Here is a 21,933-nt window from a genome sequence, read left to right as displayed (position 1 = left end):
ATATTTTTGTCAGTAAAACCAAAACTCACTGGAACGCATCAGTAGAAGGAAGAAGGTGCCACTTCTATAGAAAATTTCCTGATGCTTCAACAGATGTAGTTCAAACAAAATGCCATCTTCCTCTGCCTTTCATCCAGAGGCTCAGGGATGGGTAGAATTTCCTGAATTTCCCTGCAAAAGGACAGGGATTAAGAATAACTTTTAAAATACTTCGGTTAGCAGGTGCAAAGGGAGAGGCTGGCAAATCTCTGAGTGTGATGTGTTTCTTTTCTCCCATCTAGCCTGAGTCAGGATAGTTAAATGATTCTGAGCAGTATCAAAGGAGAAGAGCACCCGTCTGAGGCATGCAGCTTCTACTAACTCACTCTGAACGTGTGATCTGGAATGAATTATGAATAGTGTGTCACGTAGACCGCTATTTCCTAGAAAACAAACTCTGCAAGTTATTGAAACTTGACTTGCAAAAGCCACGCTGCTTCCACTGCCACCACCCACTTTTCTTGTTGTCTATGGTCCAAGAGTGGTGTCTCCTTTCCCAGGTCCCCACTCCAGACATACACTGACCTGGACACTGGGCAGACACGTAAACTGGCAGACAGTCCCAAGCCCCAAAGAGTTTACTATCTCAATAAAAAAAAAAAGTAGACAAAGGATGGTGCAAAGGATGCAGGCACACATGCTCAAAGACTAAGAATGTGTCGATGGTGGAGGTTGGAAAAGAGCCTCAGTCATCTGATTTCTGTCCTGGTGCTTTCATCACCAGCCTTCACTGCCCACCCGCATTGAAACCTGGCAATTCCAAGCACTGTATCAATGAATTCTAGTGGGTTACTGGGTTTATTTCTTTAAAACAAAGCTTAAAAAAAGTTTCTTATCTCCAAGATGAGGACTATCTCAGAAATGCAAGATAAAGTGCTGTTTTAAAAACTGATTCCCAGAAGTAAAACAGCCACACCTGTGTACTTAATGTTTTTTGGCCCAGTCCTCAGACCTTTTTTCTGAGTGAGTCTAGCCTCCTACTCCTCATGTATTAGAAGGTTTATTTGTGTTTTTAAGACTGTTGGACTTTTGTTTTCTTTCAATGCTGAGTGGAAAGATACTGGCTCATTATTCATGAGAGGCTAGGTCTGATTCTGTTACCTTGCTCCTTTTACAGCTATGCAGAGCTGATGTGAAACACTACTATTCTGAATTAATTGGCACTTCATATTCACACTGAACTGGCAAAAATGGCTAGTTTAGACATAGGGCAGTGGAGAAGCAGGGAGGAAGCAGGCCTGAGACAGACAAATAAATTTAATCAGGGGCAATATAAATTAGGTGATGAAATTCTCCACTTATGGGCATGACATCTTTTAGACTCTTTCAAAATAACCTTATTAAAATATATCCGCTATTAACAGAAATTATGCAGGAGTGTTATTTCTTCTCTCTCCCGAATGAAGACATCTTAATGTAACTTATATTTTAATCAAAATATCCCCTTTTGAAATCTCCTCTCTGCCTTCTCTTACAGCTTCTGCAGTTTTGGACAATCTGAGATTTTTCTTTGTTGTTATTAGAGCCAGAAAAAAAGCAACGGCAGCAGCATCTCTAGTGAAATAGGAATCACTCACATGTCAAAGCAGTTAGAAGAATTTTGATCACTTGAAACACTTTACCTAGGTATTTTCTTTAATTATAGAAAATTTTAGCTGCCATTATGTAACTCAACAGCATGTGACGTCACTTCATAAAATCCTCACTCCTTTCCTCCAGCCTATTCAGATCCCAGGAAGAAAAGAAATTCTGTTGTAGAATGTAAGGAGAAAGAAGATTAAGAACCACTAAATAATACAAGAGCAATCCATTGATTTGATAAGTGTTCGGGCCATTATTAGTGAAATAAAAAGAGATAGCCTTATTTTCAAAGATGTTAGAACACGTACAAGTCCCATAGTCTTCATTAGATTTTACCAGCATTGCTCATCTCTGGACTGACAAGCTATCATGTTAAGCATGATGGCTGATCTCTGTTGGCCTTCAATGGTGGGCCAGAGAGAGCTCTTTTTTCAACCCCTTTGGCATGAATGAATGCTGGTCTCCTTAGAAAAACATACTCACTGAATTTGGTACTATTTGCTTGCAGCTTGCTAGATCTCATCTCAGATAATTAACAAAGAAAAATATTCAGAAGAAAAAAAGGATGGGGGCAACATAAATTGGGGATCACAAACATAAATCAATGCCAATGATATATTACAGGTTCATTTGCGGCAAGCTGCTAAATTTCTGCATCCCAAGCAGCTAGAGGTGATAAATCTATCAGAGATGGGTGCCAGGGAATGAATTTTCAGGCCTGATTCTCAGGCATTTCTGCACGTCTTTGTATCAGCCAAGGGACTGGGGAGCTGTAATGGGCCCTTTATTAAAAGTCTGCTCTCCATTGCCTTCTCCTTTCAGTCTGTGCAGACTTTCTTCTAAAAAGAAAAAACAAGGCCCTTTCAATATTGAAGCATGGAATGACTAAGGAGGATTTTTACTTTCCAAATATAAAATAGGTTTTAGGATTACATAGTAATTTAACAGAGAGAAAAAAAAAATTGGAAAAGAAATACTGGGATTCTTCCTGTCAATACCATTGCTCAAACATGGTTTTATGAAATCTTGAAAGCAGACCCACATTTCCAAGAATGCAAAGCATTCAAGAACATGCCCATCCCTGGGAAAGGGCTCTGGATGTTGTTAACTACAGACAGAAAGAAGCAAACTTTTCATGTTCATTTAGCAGGTGCTACCTGCTCTGCTGAACTGGGGACTAAAAGTTCTCAATTCCCCTCTGAAGCCAAGGTGTGCACACACAAGGGCTAACAGCAAGAGAGATCATGGGTGTGATGTTCTTTACTGATAACACTGCTAGCATGTACCGCTGCAGATAACTTAAATGTCCTGTCAGAATTTGTTATTTCCTCCCTTTAATATAGCAAAACATCACTTTTCAAGATGCTGTACAAGGTCAGCCTGAAGGGTGTCCTAAGCAGGAAAAACTCACTCAGAAGATATATTCACATACACCAAGAGGAGAATTGCATTTTGAGTCAGCATAAAGAAAGGGGCCTTCTTCATAGACACCTTAAAATGCAGAATGGTTTTATTCCCCTCTCTGTTTCTTATCTGTGAGTGCTACCTGACTTGAAGTGTCAGCATTTCCTTCTGCAGCTTGAATTCTCAGGGCTCTATGACTACAGTAAAAATCTGCTCCAGGCTGAAATAGAACAGACATGCTGAGGCTGCTAGAAATGTTTTCCTGAGTTCTTGGATGCTTTTTGTCTCTTGTTTTACTCATACTCAGACAATTGGGGTATTAACCTCTACTTAATTAAGCTCTAAGCGTTAACAACATCATACACAAACCAACTTTGACCACTTAAAAGACTCTTCAACTTATTTTTCAGAAGGACTGTTGATATACTGAAGTCAGTAACATTAAAATGAAAGCATATAGAACCTGTACACATTTATCTAGGATCACAAAGCACATGACAAACACCAGCTGGTATTTTTTTAACCTATTTTACAGATGGAGAAACTGTGCTTGGAGAAATTTCCCTGTTTAACAGGAGAATTATAAAAAGATACCCTCAGTCCTGCTTCTCAATTTCCCTAACCTCCAGATTGCTTATCTTCCAGGCAACTATTTCTATTAGACGTTGATTTTAGCACATATCAGCATGAATATTAGATCACCACATAACAATGCTATGATAGCCTAAAGCATTTAGGGGAAGGTACTGGGTTTTTTTAAATCTGTGACAATGGCTAGGTTCTGATCACTTTGGCGACAATGATAGATTTGAAAAGCAGAAAAGCCTGTTTGCTTCTGTATCGTTCCAAGCTTATTTGCTCTTACTGGCCAAACACTGGCACAGGCTGCCCAGAGAGGCTGTGGGATCTCCAACCTTGGAGATATTCACACCTGGACCGGAAAAGACCCTGAGCAACCTGGTCCAACTTTGAAGTTGTAACAAATGATCTCCAGAGGGTCCTTCCAACTGAAATGATTCTGTGATTTTATTCTCTGTCAGTGTCTCTGTATTCTATTAAATGGTTCACCTCAAACTGTGGCAAATCCTTGCTTTTGACTTTGTTTGCCAATATGGAAGGTCAAGCATAATTCTGCACCAGGTCTACCTGGGAAAACAGACTGGAGGAACTTCTTGATTGCAGGAGAGCTTTGGTAGCTTGAAGCATAGGTTGTTTTTAACTGGTCTATTCCTTTAGCAGCAATTTCTTTTAGATTATTGCACTGCATTTACTGGCAACAAACAAATTAGAAGAAACTAGTTCTTTTTAACCCCTATTTTGGCTACACTGCTGAAGAAGGGACATTATGAATAACAGGACACTATAAGAATATTTGAATAATATTCTCATTACCACAGTTGCTCATGGTCATGAAGAGAGTGAAATAATCTTATGTGACATTTCTTGTCAAGGTGACACACAAGACAAAGAGGAAGATAACAGATGTAGGGAGTGAAATGGAAAGAGGTATTACCATTACTGTACCTCTCCAACACAAAAAGAGGCTTCTTAGGTATACGCAAACTACTTAATTGATTAAAGGAGGAGTGAGCAAAGGAATTGTGGTTACAAGAGTTGTGAATTTTGGCCTGACTGTACCCCTCGATTATGCTGGAATACAACCAAGAAATGCGTTTTAGGCTGAGGAAAGCCTGAGAAAAGCTGAGAGAGTTGGAGTTGTTCAGCCTGGAGAAGAGAAGGCTCCAGGGAGACCTTACTGTGGCCTTTCAATACTTAAAGGGGGCTTATAAGAAAGATGGAGTCAGACTTTTTAGTAGGGCCTGTAGTGATAGGACGGGGTAATGATTTTAAACTAAAAGAGCATAGATTCAGACTAGAGATAAGGAAGAAATTTTTTTACAATGAGGGTGGTAAAACAGTGGAACAGGTTGCCCAGAGAGGTGGTAGATGGCCCATCCCTGGAAACACTCAAGGTCAGGTTGGACAGGGCTCTGAGCAACCTGACTGAGTTGAAGATGTCCCTGTTCATTGCGGGGGCGGGGGGGGGGGGGGGGGGGGTGTGTGTCGACTAGATGACCTTTAAAGGCCCCTTCCAACCCAAACTATCCTATGACTCTGTGAAAAGCAGGAACTGAAGCAGAAGAGGCAAATACTCCTAAGATAAACACTCATTGACTTTGGGGGCTGGCACCACCTTCACTGTAACTTGTTTAATCCAATTGTAATCCAACAGCCTTGAAAAAGATTCATCTAGTTCTGGTACAAGTCTTATATTGTAATGAGAATCTCTTCAAGAAAACCTTGTCTGCTAAAATCCAATAGATCTGTCCCCTTTTGGATCAGCTGACAGGCTTATCTGATACGTCTTTCTTCCTCTTTCTGTCCCCCACCCCCAAAAGATCTGGAGAAGGGAATGGAGAACAGAGATGTTTACTCTAGGAGAGCTCAGATTGATATGTGACTGTTCCTCAACCTGTCCCTGGGATTTGGTAAGAAAGTCTGATCATGCCAAGCAGGACTCTGCTTCTTGCTGTAAAGCCCACCTGAGACTGCTGCTAATATTTACTAGCACCTTATTGAGATCTGAAATACCACGACCGTCACTAAGCTGGGAGCAGGAGGCAGCCACCATAGCACTGACACAATGCTGTGAAAAGACTCTTGCATGTCAATTGTCCTAGAAAGTGTGCTCTATCTTTAAGACCAGGAAGTAACAGAAGACCAAGTTCAGGAAGGTAGAATTTCAATGTGTCCTTAACCTCAAATCTCACAGAAAGCTCTGAGATTTAATTATCTGCTTAAATTTACACTCTCGCTAAAGTGCTATCTGTATAGGAATGGATGTTAGCATGTACTTACTTACTGCTCTCCCTCCAAATTTGAATGTTAGGCTCCCTTTGCAGGTGAGACTTGGCATCTTAAGCCCACAGGAAGAAGGCTTGGCATTACCTTTAGTTTCAATACAGCTCTTGTCTCTCCCTGGTGTTTCAGAATCAAAGCCCCTGTAGTACTTAACCTACTGTTTAACATTTCTCTCATATCTTTCTCTCCACAGTATGTGGCATTTGCCTCCCTCTTCTTCATTCTGGTCTCCATCACCACCTTCTGCCTCGAGACCCATGAGAGATTTAACCCCATTGTGAACAAGACAGAAACTGAATTCATCGGGAATGACACCCAGGTGCGGCACTACAGGGAAGCAGAGACTGAAGCCTTTCTCACCTACATTGAAGGTGTCTGTGTGGTCTGGTTTACATTTGAGTTCTTGATGAGAGTTACTTTCTGCCCAAACAAGGTGGAATTTATCAAAAACTCTTTGAACATCATTGACTTTGTGGCCATACTGCCTTTCTATCTAGAGGTTGGACTCAGTGGCCTGTCTTCCAAAGCTGCTAAGGATGTCCTGGGCTTCCTCCGTGTAGTCCGTTTCGTGCGAATCCTGCGAATTTTCAAGCTGACCCGCCACTTCGTTGGGTTGCGGGTCTTGGGACACACCCTCCGCGCCAGCACAAATGAATTCTTGCTGCTCATCATATTTTTGGCATTGGGCGTCTTAATCTTTGCCACGATGATCTATTATGCCGAGAGAATAGGTGCTAAACCAAATGACCCTAGTGCCAGTGAACACACACACTTTAAAAATATCCCCATCGGCTTTTGGTGGGCTGTTGTCACCATGACGACCCTGGGCTACGGAGACATGTATCCTCAGACTTGGTCAGGCATGCTGGTGGGGGCCCTCTGTGCTCTCGCTGGTGTGCTGACCATTGCCATGCCTGTCCCTGTCATTGTGAACAATTTCGGAATGTATTACTCCTTAGCTATGGCTAAGCAGAAGCTACCAAAGAAAAAAAAGAAGCATATCCCGAGGCCACCCCAGCTGGGATCCCCCAATTATTGTAAATCTGTCGTAAACTCTCCACACCACAGTACTCAGAGCGACACTTGCCCACTGGCCCAAGAAGAAATTTTAGAAATTAACAGAGCAGGTAGGAAACCTCTTAGAGGAATGTCCATCTGACCGTTAACCTCCATCCCGCGTAGTGATTTAAGATTCAGCCAGACTGCTTTCTTAGAGCAATGGGTAGCACATTTATCCATTCTAGTCCCACCATCACACAGTGAATAATATGTGTGAAGTCTAGGTTGCAGGGACAAATGGTACAGTGGAGGCTGATCAGCAAAACTAAGGATGAGAGCATGCTCTAGGAGCCCAAACTTTGGTCCTGGTTAAGGGCATACAAGTCTCAAGATATTTTGAAGAGCTGTTACATCTAGTGAAAGAATTTTGAGAGTTCTACAGCTATGCTGCTGGACTGTGTAATGCATCTCAGAGGCTCCTGAGAGCTGAATGCTTCACAGAGCAGAGTAGGAGCCAAATACTCAGCAATTACAGTTTTCTGACAAAACAGGGCTGGAATTCGAAACAGCCAGATGCTTTCTCATTTGTTCCCATTTGGGACTTTTCAGCTGTTTTAAATGGCAGATATTGTACATCTCATTACAGAAACTAGGTGCCTAGTAAGTTGAAGGGACAACTATAACATCATGCATATTCATGAGACAATCCTGTCTCTTTCTGATTATTAACTGCAAAGTAGAACAACAGCTCAAATTCTTGACACTAATGCAAAATGACTCACTCTGAGACAAGACTAGATGTAAGGATGTTTATTCCATGGTATGCAAATCAATCTATTCTATAATATTCCACTAGAATTTAGCATTTAGAACTATGAAGAGTTTTGAACCACATTTTCTAAAACACACTCCTTTTGCAAGTATGGGTTGGTGAGTTACAGCTCTTTCAACCTTCTAGCAGCAGAGGCCAACTAGAAAAGGTCTGACTGGTCATTACTGGCTGGTTTGGCCTAAACAGTGATCGCCTCATAATACGGTATTCTTATTTTTAATTATGCTGATTCATGTTAGCAATATGTGAAACCAGAGCAAAATTAATCATAGTAATTCTGCTGGGAGCGGGGAGGGAAATGGAAAAAATACTAGTCACCATGGAATATATTATAATATCCCATGGCTAGTGGTTAATTATGGGAATATCTCAGTTTTATGAGAATCCTCCTATAGCACATAAAGTTACGGGGCTCCAATTTGATTATTTAAACCCCATAATCTACCTCTACCCATGGAATATCACTATTTATTCTATGGAGTAATTTCAAAGTAGATAACCATGTTGAAAACAAAGCCAACTTCATTTTTGGCAGACGTTCCAGCCAAGTTGCATAGTAGACATTCTTCAGCCTATTCAGAATATCCCCCTGTATTGTATTAGATAGAACAGATTGCCAGTCAAGTGATTTTAACAGACATCTAGTCAAAAAGAGATGTTTTGAAAGAGCTAGCATATACCTATGATGGTCTTGTGTTATCATTTTTTTTACTTTGAAGAAAATTCTAATTTGTTACTCATTGTGAGTGAGGTATTCTCTCGTCATCTCATAGCCATGCATGTTGATGTCATTGTAAGAGGCACAAAGAAAGTTAGACTTTCCTTTGTGTGTGACTTCACCAATGCCAATGCTAATTTTGGAGGGGAAGAGCTGGTGGGAATCTTTCTCTTCTTTTCTCTTCTTTTCTTATTTCTTTTCCCTCTTGTGCAACTATGTAAAATCCATTCAGAAGGTAAATAGCTTTCTTTTTTTTGTTGTTAAAAGCTATTCCATTGCAACAGGCCAATCACAATTCGCATGACTGATAGACTGTCTCTTTCCTATTGTATCTATGGCGCATAAGCGTATGGTTTTATCATCCATTCCCCTCAGGTTGCAAATGCTTATCACAACTCATGTCCAAGCAGCAAACTTCCTCATAAGTAGATGTCTTTGTGGCATCATGTAACAAGAGGGAAAGAGGGCCCAAACTATATTGCATGTCTGCTACTGTGAGCAAGATGCCAACCACCCAATTCCAATGCACAGGAGATGCCAGACTCTTGAGTACTTTAGCAGCCAGCTACAGAGTGACTTTCTTCTCAGAAATCCCTTGCTTTAGAAAGTTCTTTCCATTACCTAGCCTGGTCCTCTCTGGGAACTAGAGGACTAAGAACTCTACGAGTTCAGTGCAATTCCACACTGGTATCCTGAGAATACGTGTAATTTTGGTTCAATGTGGAACTGTTTTGCCACCATCAGTGCTCTAAAATCAGCTGTTACCACAATATCAATGATGTATTGATAGTAACAGCAACTTACCTACTTCTGCAATAATCGAGAGACTATTTTTATATATGAATACAAGCATATATATTTTAAGAAGTAACAAAGCACACTTATACTTCAGCTAACAAAATGGACTCGGTAACACTGTTGCTGGAGTTCTGTTTCTGATAATTATTATGCACCAGTAGCAGCAAAAAAGATTGCCTGCATCTCTTAGCTTCCTAATAGGGCAAGATCTATATGTGTGCAAGAGAAAAGTAAAAAATAGTAAGTAAGATCAGAATCAAACTGTTAAAACAAGATCTGCATTGCCTTGGATGTTGAGGTTCACTTATGAAATATGAAGCATTCATAGGCACTGAACTGTTCCTGAAACTATAACCTGCACATTATATGAAAACAGAGACTTGCAAGCAATCAATGTTGCCCACACTGTAAAACATTTGGATTGGTTAACGGCACCTAACTGTAAGCAACCAGTTAACATTGTACAAGGAACACAAAATGGGTGCCTAACTTTTCTAAAAAAATGCCTGAGTTGTCCAAGATATTTTTTGTAATTTTTCACTGTAAAGCTTCAGTGTGACAGTGTCTAGGTGATAAAAGGTCATATGATGTATATCTAACACATTATTCCAAAAAAGCCTGTTTAACCCCTCAGGTGTGAAGGACATCACATGAAGTTATTAATTCCATATATTATGTGTGGTGGAATGATTAAACACTTCACAGAACAGTGATGAGTATGAAATAATTCCACATATGACTATCTCTCTATAGTCCTCTCATGCACCAAGTCAGCAGTTCACAGCTGTTCTCGGTCCATACACACAGGCCCAAGGGGGCTCTATGGAGAGCTCTGCACAGCCACAGCCCAGTGCCTCCTCTCAGGCTAAGGAGCACTTTACTGGCATGGACATGCAAACAGCAGAACTTTGCCCAGAGGCTGCACAGCTGCTGCCAATGATGCTATCGTCATTTGCAGGCAAAGCAAAGATGGTTTGAATTTAAATTCTGGTAGGTTTGAATAAATTTTTTTAAATTGTCCCCAACACTCTCAGCAGCTCAGTCCTGGGCTAATCTACACCTGGCAGGAGGGTATCTTTAAATAACAGCACTTGATTTTAATTTGATATAAAGAATGTCAGAGTTTGATTCTACCATGCCTCCCCTTTCTGCAGCAATCCTTCCTGTTCTCCATCCCATCCAATCCCATAAACGGGTGGCTGGGAAAGCAGCAGAAGGGGAGAAAAGGTACTTCAGAGTAGAGGATGGCATTACTGCTGTAAGCAGGCTTTCACCAGCAGCATTAAGAAAGTAGAGATTTCCTCTCTACAAAAAAATCTTCTTCAAGGCAGTTTTCAATGCCTGCAAATTCTCAAGATACTGCTTATATAGCGCCTGGAGGAACTGGGCCTGATACAAAGGAGCAGATCTCACCTGACCAAAGTGACTAAAACTCTTTGACTGGGGATATCTCAGACTATAGAGGACCAGGTGTCCCCTCACTTAAAATATACACACCAAGTTCTAGCATCACCGTGTCAAACTATCAACTTTGTTATGTTGCAATGTTCTTTACAGGCCCCATTCAAGATCAGGGCTTCATTTTGCCATTGTTGTATATGTGACAACCACTATATTACAATCAAATACCTGACAGGCTAAGTTGACAGCAAAGAGAAAATGGAAGTAATCTCCAGTATTTTCATTTGACACATGGCTTAATTTAATTGAGCAAGATCACTTGAAAAGTCTGTGGCAAAGCCACTAGTTGAACATAACTAAATAAGCATCAGTCAACCATAGTCTGCTGTGCTGCAGTGTCTTTTATCTAAAGGTTTCTGAGTATTCCAGTCAGTATCATAACAGCAGCAAAATAGAAAAAAAGCAAAGCCAAATTTGCTTCAAACAGAAGCAAAACAGAACAAGCCAGTTTCAACCACTTAAACTTAGCTGATTTCTGTCCCAAACCACACACTGTCCTACAGGTATGAGTAATTTGTCTCGGTATACATAGTGAAATATTTTAAGGTACAAGTTTGTAAGAAAATCAGAACATGCAAAACAAATCTTGAAAGCTCTCAGTTTTCTTTTGAAGTGTTACTCATGTCTTCAGTCCCTCTATTCTGTGAGCTGCGTGCTTACCTGAAGGACAGGCTGACTGCATGGTTCCATCTTAAAGTTGCCATAGGATGAAGCGGTGAATGTCATTTTCCAACACTGTAAAAGAAATTTAGAATATGAATGGAATTCATAACTTCGTTTGATGTCTACAGTACTGTCTGGTGCCACAGAACAATGGTCTTAATAATGCATCTATAATACATAAGCACAGGTGATGGGTTATTTTTGGGGTTGTTCAGAGATCCACCCCAACCTTTTATTGTTTTTGTATATATATATATAATTACAACACCAGCACTCACAGTGTTTATATTGACTTTAATATGGCCAAAATAAGAACTTCTCACGTCTTGGATCCCCTCTGCATTCAGCTTCACTTAAGCTATACTCCAAGGATATCGTATCTTCATACAAATGTATTGTGCAGCCTTTTCACAGTGTATTGATGGCAAAATTCTCTACTCATTGCGTAGCTGTAAAGGAATGTAAAAATGGAAGAAATATTGCTAGAATGCAGATGCCTAAGAGAAGAGGGAAAATGTCTGTCATTACTAATACAGTCTTCAGCTTCAGAAAAACTTCTGTGGTTGTTTTACTTACCTGCCCAAAACAAAAAAAACCCAATTTTCCATAACCCACTCCTTGACTATTCCTATGTCTGAATAGTTAAAGCAATCCAAGTCTATCACTGACAGAGGGGTACTACATAGTTATAGTGACTCCAGTGTACTCCATGGTCAGAGGAACTGGAGCAAGCTGTGACACTAGGAACCTATTATTTCAATGCAATTTCCTGAGAGAGCGCTGATCTCCTTTTAAAGAAATAATGTGGAATTACCCATTTCAGCTTTATCACTCATGCTTTCTGAAGGAGCTGCTCTTTTCTCAGGGCTTCATTTTTCATCCCTTCTGTCACCATAACCTAAATAACCTAAATAACCTGTATTCCTTGTGCAATACACCAGTTCTAATGTCAGAAGTGTGCTGAGCACTGTAATTCCAGTGCTAATGCTCAGTGGGAGCTGGGACTCCTGGCAGTTCTTGCTACAGGCCCGTTATGCTGCCTAATATTTCGCTGTAGTTTGTGAACTTCAGTGGCTTTTATGGATAGGAAAGCACTATTAAAGCCATAGGTATGTAGTCACTGTGGTGGTCCTTCAATCCACGAGGAAGCAAATTCTCTGATCAAATGCCTTTGAACATTAAAGAAAATCTCATATAATTTTAGTGTCATAAAACCTTTGACCCTCTGTCTAAGACGGACAGTAGACAGCAACGTAACTGCAAAGCGTTTAGGTCTGTTTCAGCTCAAAAGACTTTGATGTTTAAATGTGTTGGACACAAAAAATACTAAAAAGGCAGTGGAAAAGGTAACAGGGAGATGGTTTTTCTTTCATCCCTATACTTAGCCTTCCTAGCCTTTAAAAATCCAAAATTCATCACTCCAAAATAGCAAATGAGGTAACGATTGCATCATAATGTCACTGACGATGGAGTCCTGTGGGTCTAATGTAGAAATTGTAACAGCTCAAAATAAAAGGAATAACATTCAGTTCTTCTCATCTAACTTGAGATGAATTTTCCTGAGGCCCCCCCTCATACTGGAAGAAGAGTCAGGCAGTCTCCGAGAGTAATTCACTCATTTATGATCTGAATTACCCTCTGGAGGTGGCTTTCTCCAGAATTGATCTCAAGGTGACTGCAGCTCTAACTTAAGATCCTCAGTTAAGTGCCTACAGTTAGGTGGAAGCAATTTGGATCTATTCCTTGTCCCCTGCCCCATGTGGCATTTCTGCCATCTCATAGCTCTGGATCACATACAAAGCAGAATTTATAACTAATATAATGTAATAGTTTGTTGTACAATTATTCATCTGTCATTTCCTGTAGAGATACAACCAGTGGGTGTCACTTGTACTATGGTGCTTGTTTACTTTAGAATTTGAATAAAAAATAACATCCTTTATACCAAGTCATTTGAAAACAAAAAGGAGAAGCTATGAATTCAAGCACAGTGCTTTGGGTTTCCCGCTTTTCTCTGGCACTGAGACATTAAAAAAAAAAACAACCTCCCCACACAGCCCCCTGTGATCTGGCCACAGCCAAGGATGAGTGGGTATAGGGGCAGGATTGCACTAAGCTGAAAAACAATCGCAGAACTAAATAATGAATCTTAGGACTTTTCATGCCTTAATAAAACGTAATGGGCACGAGGCACTTTTAGTGATGGGAAAACACAGATATAAGCACTCCAGCCAAATAAGGCCAACCTGTGCCAATCCTCCAGCATAAGGCAGATTTAAATATGGTAAATCCCCTTTCTCAAGTATATGCCTGTGACTGCAGCTCCCATGCCATCCACTGCAGAATGCATTCCTGGGATACAAGAGGTGCTCTTGGCATCTCTCCCTTCTGCTGGACTGAGTATGACTTGTGTTTGCAGGACAGATACAACAAAAGGCACCTCTATGCAAGAAGTACATCTCTGCTGCAGTAGAACTAGATAGATGGGGTGACTTACCCGTTACTACAAAAGGCCAGGGACAAAAGGGTCTAGGGTGTGAGGTCCCAGCTCTGCGCCCAGTCCACTTGCTTATATCCCTCTTACTCTGTACTTGCTGGAAATTTTCTCCAAGCCTTTTGTCTACTTGCTTGACTGTTTAAAAGCACAAAGCTGAAATAACAAGCAATCTACCATTCCTGCTGTCATTGTTCTCTGTATTCATCCATGCTCCATGTCTCAGACACCTTCCATACTGTACAGATCATCATACTGTATTCCTCAGTCAGAGCAGTAATATAAGATCGTAGCATGACTCACCTGACTGCATTTTCCTGCAACCTCTACTTGACCTGTCAATGCCCCACTGTGCTCTACAGAATATGGTGTTAGTGAGACTCTCAGAAGTTCAGGATGTGTATAAGTGAAACCCCAGAAGTGTCAAGATAAAACTAGGAAGGATCTTTCAGAGCTCTTTGCAATGCAGTACTTCCAGGAGCAACAGTTCTCAGCACTGTATTAAGCACATATCCAATAATACTTAAAATAGCAAGATGCACTGGATCTACTTAACTAGAGCTCCTGTACCTCCTCTAGCAGTACCAATAGGTAGGCAGCCAACATACTGTCACCTCACTTCAAGAAGTAGTACCTCTCAGAGGTGATATTCTCTGGGAGTGATGTTACTATGTTGGCCAGTTAGTACTGGGAGAGGCGGTCACCACCGTCACTGGAGTGCCTTTACTGGGGGACACGGCTTCCTGGAGGGACCCAGGTCAACAAGGTGGTGAGTAAATGTTGAAGAGGTAGGTTTGGTCGGAAGGATTCTGCGTATTCATGTAGCATACTAAATTCTGCTCTTGTGCCAGTGTAAAGTCCATTAGAGTGACATCTACTCAGAAGAGATTCATAGCAACTTCAAAATATGCAGTAATATAAAAAGCAGGAAACTTTATTAAAGATACCTAGAACTAATAAATATTTTTATTTTAATGGCCTTAGACTATTGGGGTAACTAAAATCAAGTTGTTATATAGGAATCTTAATTCTTTTACATGTTCTTCACATTTTCTCTCTTTTTCTCTTTCTCTCTTTCGCTCTGTTTGTTAACATTTACTTGTTATTACTGTACGTTGCTTGCAACTTGTGTATGTTACAGACTGTCACATTTTATTCTGTGAAGTTTTTCTCCAATTCCCATCAACCTGAGCTCCATGTTTGGCAGCCGAGGAGATTACAATACAGTTCTTTAATGCAAAAGAACAAGGAATGTCACAGACTATAGGTAACTTCACTGAGATTGTGACACAAAACCTGATGCAAGGTATTAATGCAAAGAGTAAGTACTTGGTATGACAATAGAGCTACTTAGTTAAATTACCTTCTTTTTTTCAGATAGTCTGCATGGGAAAAAATAATTTTCATTACTCTCCAGCAGAAAAAATTCACAAACCTACCAGTTTAGGATTTTTTTCACTGCCATTTTGAAAACCAGTCATGCCCATGCTGACACACCATTACTTATTTTCAAAGGTTCAAACCTGTATTTTCTATGCTGTTCTTCTCTATGCTATACTTCCTTCCATACTCTCCAAGCCGTAATTTCATCATTTCATCATCCTTTGTCTGTGGTTTAATATACCTTCTCCATAATCCTTTTTCTAATTTAATTTAGTTATATCCCTTTCACTCAAAGGACCTGATTTAACAACAACAAAAAAGAGACCCTACCCATGGGATCCATGTTTCTTAATCCTGCATGAGGCTCTGGAGCCCATAAAAATCGATTTCTGTAGCCAAAGACTGTCTGGCACAGAAGCATAATTGTTATTTTGCTGAATCGGGTCCTCAGCAAAGTATTTTGTTTACAATCTTCCCCAACTACCCCCAAACACTACTTTGAAAGAATTATAAAAAATAGATGATAGACATTTCTGATAATTTTCTAGAGTGACAGCATGAAGTTTATTGCTACTAATCTTATTCTTAATTGTCAGTAAATTCTATGTTAACTCAGAAATCGCTATAGCCATGTACTAAGTCAAGAAAAGCATATTTTTCTCAGTGTGCAGTTCCTGATTCCTGATTTGCTATTACACTCTGACCCTTGCTTAATCAGTGAAGAAGCACAGCAGAGTTTAGATGGAGTCTAGTATAAAAAAATAAAGTGATTTATACTGATGCAACTGATGAGTGGCCAATGAACATTATCAGGCAGTAAACACTATCCAGGCAACTAAAACAAAACCAGCTTGCTAAGGGGAGTGAAATTTGATTTGAAGAGACTCAAGAGAGTAGGGAATTGAACTGTAAATACTTCCTTTCCATGCAGCACCTCAGAGAGAAGTTTAAGGATATAAAGTCAATGGGTATTTTCAGATGCTGACCAGCTCTTAACCCGTCCGCAAATCAGAGTAGATGTCTTTGAATACTTGGGTTCATACTCTTAACTTCATCATAATCAATTGCTTAGCACAAGAAGTATCAGGCAAAACTGATTCTGCAAAAACAGGATGCAGAAAGGAATGTAAGATCTTTGCATTTTCTCTAGAATAAAGACAGCTGCAAAATTCTGTCCTCCAGCAGCAACTACAGGAGCCTCACAGCTGCTCTGCTTCCCACTTCCAGCTAATAGGCTTGTAGCTAAGAAAAGCTAGAGCACAGCAGCTCTCCACCCTCACCTTGGCCATGCACCTCTGTTTCTGTACCATTCTGTCACTAGCCCAAGAGCCAGGGAAAAACATCATACCAAGAGAGTTTGCTGCTGCCAGTGTAGTATGTCACAACTAATGTTTGCCACATTAGCAGCCCTTTTATATCACCAGAAAAGTGCAAGAGGACTGAAAAACAGAAGAGTAATTAAGTCACTCAATAGACAATGTACCATTACTTTCTGCAGAGATCCAGTTGGATTAAAGGTCTCTGCTGTGAGGGACCTCACGGAGATCCTTCTTCATAAAAGACTTCAGGCAGCTACAGCGCATACTAGGGTTAGCGACAGGGGTTCAAAATGTGCATATGAAAATGACCCTCAAGCTCTGCATGAGAACCAAAGGATACTCTTAATTGGTCAGGAGTGGGACTATCCACAGACTGTAATAATGGCAATCCCAAATTTGGGATCAGGGCTGTAATAGCACAGTTGAGATCTAGACAAGCTGTAGATTTATTTTTAGGTGTACATGGGGTGTTAGTGCGGAATGTAACTTTAGTCAGACAAGGTGTCCCCAGTAGAAAGATCTTAATCTTTCAAGCAAATGCCTTTCTCAGTTCTGGCCCTGTTTTGCACTCAGCTGCTCATACCTCCTTCCTGCTTGTCAACCCCTTTCCTTGTAACAGGGCCGCAGAACCTTGAAGTTCCCCAAGCCTTTGTGGCATGGCAAATGGCTGTTCAGGGAATTTGTAGGTACTCAAGCTGGGTCCTTGTCTCTTTTAATCCTTAAACAAGGATAGACTAGAGGAAGACAGTCTGTATTCTTCCGTAAGAGATTGCCAGTGACCTAATATGACCAAAGGAAACAGCACTATGTCTCTTAATTGCTGTATTTCTGATCTAGGGCTTGGAAGACCCCATTGTCTTTAGCACAATATCAAAGAATCTGGCATGGTTTATGTAGTGAGATATTGGCTCCTGGGTAAATATGCATGGATACCATGCTATGAATTATGGAGTTTCTCTCAGCCCTGTTTCAGTCAAAGTGGTTACAACCTACAGAAATTTCTATAAGGACTGGAAAAGGCATTGGATTTACAATCCTGTAAGGACTGAAAACGGTCCACCCTGAGAGTGCCTTTCAACTCATCCAGTCTTTGGGGTAAGTGACCACTTCACAGCTCTTTAGACACAATGAAGACAAAGGGCGGGGGAGCAGCTACAACCCCAAGAGGAAGCAGTTTGCATTGGGACCATCCCTAGCCTACACAATTTCTTAAGACATCTAAGGTATGAAGAGTAGACCAGGAACTTGATTCTTGGCAGCTCCTGGAGAATGGCAGTGTTCGCTTAAGGGAAGAGGACTGGGGAGACTTTCCCAGTATAGAAACAACTTCTGTACAAGTGCCACATTTCCAAGCATAGATTGAGGTCAATGAATATATCAAACAATTATGTCCACTGATACTCTGAAAGTCAGGTGCAGTTCAAACAGGTGGAGATTCAGTGTCAGAGTCCAGCTTATAATCAAAACCAGCAGCACTGGTGAAGCCACTATGACACTGTGCAACCATTTGCTATGACAAAAAAGATGAGCCATGCAGAAGTGCATGGGCAGTCTCTACTGTGCTTCTCCACAATAAGCAGAATATACTAATGCAAAATCCAGCAGTTCTCCTAAGTTGTTTTTTTTTTCAGAATCCCTCTCCCCCATTTTGAAATTCAGTGTTTGCTTGGAAACACTCGAGGCATTTTAATAGCACTTTTTTGCAAATGGAGATACACGAGACAGGAAGAAAAGAAAGTGGAAACCATACAAATGAGGTATTTGTGAAACAAACTACTCACCTGGGAGATCTGCTGAATACTTTCTTTAGCCTCCCAGCCAAATCTCTGCAGGAGAATGTTTAAAGCTGGTGCAGTTAACTAGGTATTCACAGATAGGACAATTATGGAGATAAGGTGCCAAGCTGAGAGTTAGAAGATTTTGTTGTAAATAACCTCTTACATAGTAGTGGGCAAGTCACTTCACTGCATGGTAGTTCTACCCATCTGTAAAACAGAGATGGTAACATTGACTTTTCTTCATGAAACAGAACCTAATGAACAAAAAATTCTGTACAAGCCTAATTCAGATTCTGCTAGCAGGGATGGAAAGACTCATGTGAATTTGGTATGCCAGAATCAAGCCTTAGAAGTTTTAATCAAGCCTTAGAAGTTTTAAGCACCTAGAAGTAATCGTCACTGGTATAACCAGACTGGTAGTAATGGTTTAGTAATGGTAGTAATGGTAGTAACCAGTAATGGTTTCAGTAGTTTTGCTTTATTTAGAGTTCTCTCAAACCCAAGGTCAATCTTGGAAAAAATGATCATGCAAATTGAAACTTGAGAAATCAACCTAAAAATAACATAATTTCATTCTATCTTTAGACCTCATTCCTGAAATTGTTCAGCATGTAGATCTGCTAATGAAAACAATGGGAGCTTCTAACTGTGGGCTGATGACATCAGTGATGTTTTCTTGGTTCCCATAACAGACTAATCACATATTAAATATCATGTGATTGCTGAGTCCTACCTTCAGAGAATTAGGTGCTGCAGACAGTGGTTTGGAACACAACTACTCTACTTAACACTTGCTTATATACACCAGCAATAGATGCAGTCTTCCGTGCTAGTAATTTTTCTGCTTCCTAAATATTTAGCAAAATTGTCACTGTGGACTGGCATTGCTATCCAGAATGTGATCCCTAAGGCATGGCCCATGCATGGAATATTCAAGGGACATTAGCAGGACAGTTCAGTGATTCGTCCACATCTTCAGCCACTCTCTTCTCTTCCCATTGAATAGAAATAAAATCATAGAATCATAGAATCGTTGAGGCTGGAAAAGACCTTTAAGATCATTGAGTCCAACCGTCAACCCAACACCACCACGCCCACTAAACCATGTCCTGAAGTGCCATGTCTACGTGTTTTTTGAACACCTCCATGGATCGTGTTTCCACCACTTCCCTGGGCAGCCTGTTCCAATGCCTAACAACCCTTTCAGTAAAGAAATTTTTTCTAATATCCAATCTAAACCTCCCCTAGCACAACTTGAGGCTCTTTCCTCTCATCTTATCACTAGTTACTTGATAGAAGAGACCAGTACCCAAATAACAAGGTTGTGATTTTTCAACAAGCATACAGAAAAAGTCATCAGTACTAAGGGTTCCTGAGGAGGCTGCAAGAGCAAGTTTCAGCTCAAGTTGCTAGGGAAGTATAATGCAATTTAAGAAATTAATTCCAAGAAGGTCAATGTCCTTGTCATTCAAGCACAACAGAGCCTGCAAGCTTCTTCCAAAAGGATCAATAACTGTTACCAGTGAACAACCTGACCCACAACCACTCCGCTCAGAGGTGTTTTGAGTTCCAGAAATGGACCGGTGCCCCCTCCATCACTAACAGTTTAGTTTGCAAACCCAGTCTCCAGTGTAGTGGTGGGAGTCTCAGAGATTTCAATGCAAAGCTCTGCTGACACAGCTGCCTCCCTCATTTCAGGATTAGAGCCATCAGCTTGTAGCAGTAGAGGCTTATGAAGAAGCCCAGCTCTTTGCTTATCCCCATGAGAACAGCAGCTCTCCCCAAACACAGCTAAGTGATTTTTAAATCAACAGCTCAGTACCTGCAATTTCACAGTTACTATGGCAGCCATGCCAAGTTTTTGTGCAGAGTGGTATTAAATAGCAGTATTATGAACAGAAAGGAAGTGCAACTCAGTGCAACCTTAAAACTTTAGAATCCTATTGAAATTAGTGTCTACAAGTATTAAAAACACCTATAGCTTTTGCCATTTTAAAAAATGTATTGAGAGACCTAATTATTTCATTGCTCACAAACCGAAACATTACTATCTCCCTCTTTGGGGAAATTGGCTAATTCTGCCTGGAGAAGAAAGGAGGAGGCAGAGGCGAGATCTGCAGAAAAGACTTTATGTTGTGACAAACCAGTGACTTCTAAATAAAAGGCATAGAATACAATTACTGGTGCATGGATAGATGCATTGTACATGTCATATACATCTGTGTGTGTGTGTGTGCAAAGCAACAAATATAACTTGAAAAGGCTTTTGCCTACTACTCATCTATGTTGTCCATCTGAAACCAGAGGATCAGAATCATACCTCCAAACCCTACCTAATGTATTTTTTCTTTTGGGCTTGTTTTATTACTTGGCTTCAAAACCACTTAAAAGTAAATGATAGTATCATGTAGTGTTCAGAACAAGCTAGTATGTGAATCTGGAAAAGGCACTGAAATTAAGTCTATCCATTGAGTTTGTCTTTCCTTAAAGACTTGCAGGACCACCCATTGCCTTACTGTGTCTACGTAATAAGCATTGTGCAACCGAGGTGTAGGATGCTGCCAATACCGCTCAGTTAACATATCTCAGCATTTGCGAAACTTCAGAAAGCACATTTTGACTGTTTTTTCCTCCCTTCAACCAAAATACTCATATTGAGCTGTGCCATATTTCGAGTATATTCTCAATACACTAATTCTCACTTTAAAACCCTAAATTAAATCCTACACTAAATAGCACTTTAAATTGTTTTATAAATGTCAAACAAGTCACACAGAGAAAACATACTATGCTCAGTCTATCCTCATGGGAACGTGTGGAGCAAAACGGGCAAATCCGACAACGTAGTTTCATTATTTACAGCCGAGAGTAAATTTTACTCTATTTTCCAAATTCATGGCCTGCTGTAGTGTTTTCTATATGTAGTGTCCTGTGCCAGCATTGCAAATACTGTAAGTGTTTCAGAGGAAAACATCAGAAAATGGATTGCTTTTTTAAAAATCCACATTCTGCTGTCGTATTTCCATATGTAATATACTCTGTGTGTCTAAAATGTGTACAGCCATTCTGCACGACTGATACTGGAAATGCTATGAAACAATCTGGGTAAATTTTGGGGAGGGGAAGAGCAGGAATCTTCCCCTCAGTAATATTGCACACAAGTATAAATCAGCACAAACAGAATATACTCAAATACTAAAACACAACTCACAGTCCACTGCCTCTCCAAAGCTCTGAGCGACAGTCGGCTTCATGACAAACAGGTCATTCACGCACCATCCGATGTCACGCAAAAACGTAATCCGATTTCTAACCGCAGTCTTCTGCTCGCAGGACTAGGAACCAATGCACGCCCGTTTCTGAAACTGCCCCTCTATGCGGAAGTACAGGTGGCTGCTGTTACACCTAATGCGATCATGTTTTGTTTCTCCTCCCACTTAACAGACTTTATTTTATTTTGGTGCAGTGCACATGAACGCAGTGTCTAGGACAGATGTGCTACCTTTTATAGTGTCGCTATAGAACTCTTTAGCTGTGAACCCTTAATTTGCAGCTGGAACTCTAACAAACAGTGCATAGTGTTTCAATAGCCTTCTGCTTAT

General features: G+C 40.5%; 1 protein-coding gene and 1 long non-coding RNA gene across 4 annotated transcripts in view; one reads left to right on the top strand and one right to left on the bottom strand.

Moving 5' to 3' along the window:
- Positions 1–21,933, top strand: part of KCNC1 (potassium voltage-gated channel subfamily C member 1) — a 131,085-nt gene that overhangs the window by 87,769 nt on the left and 21,383 nt on the right. For all 3 annotated transcript variants that reach the window (XM_049819953.1, XM_049819952.1, XM_049819951.1), the window contains exon 2: positions 6,080–7,013. In XM_049819953.1, the coding sequence (XP_049675910.1) occupies positions 6,080–7,013 (934 nt within the window). The remainder of the gene's footprint in view (positions 1–6,079; positions 7,014–21,933) is intronic.
- On the bottom strand, positions 43–21,933 carry LOC126046927 (uncharacterized). The gene is made up of 3 exons (XR_007508472.1): positions 18,335–21,933; positions 11,355–11,806; positions 43–171 (listed from the first exon to the last, which is right to left on the bottom strand). It is a non-coding gene; the product is annotated as an uncharacterized LOC126046927 (long non-coding RNA).

Source organism: Accipiter gentilis, chromosome 17 (assembly GCF_929443795.1).
Source record: "Accipiter gentilis chromosome 17, bAccGen1.1, whole genome shotgun sequence".
In the NCBI taxonomy this organism is placed as follows: Eukaryota; Metazoa; Chordata; class Aves; order Accipitriformes; family Accipitridae; genus Astur; species Astur gentilis.
The sequence above is the reverse complement of the archived record's forward strand: the minus strand, read 5'-3'. Positions and strand labels throughout refer to the sequence as shown.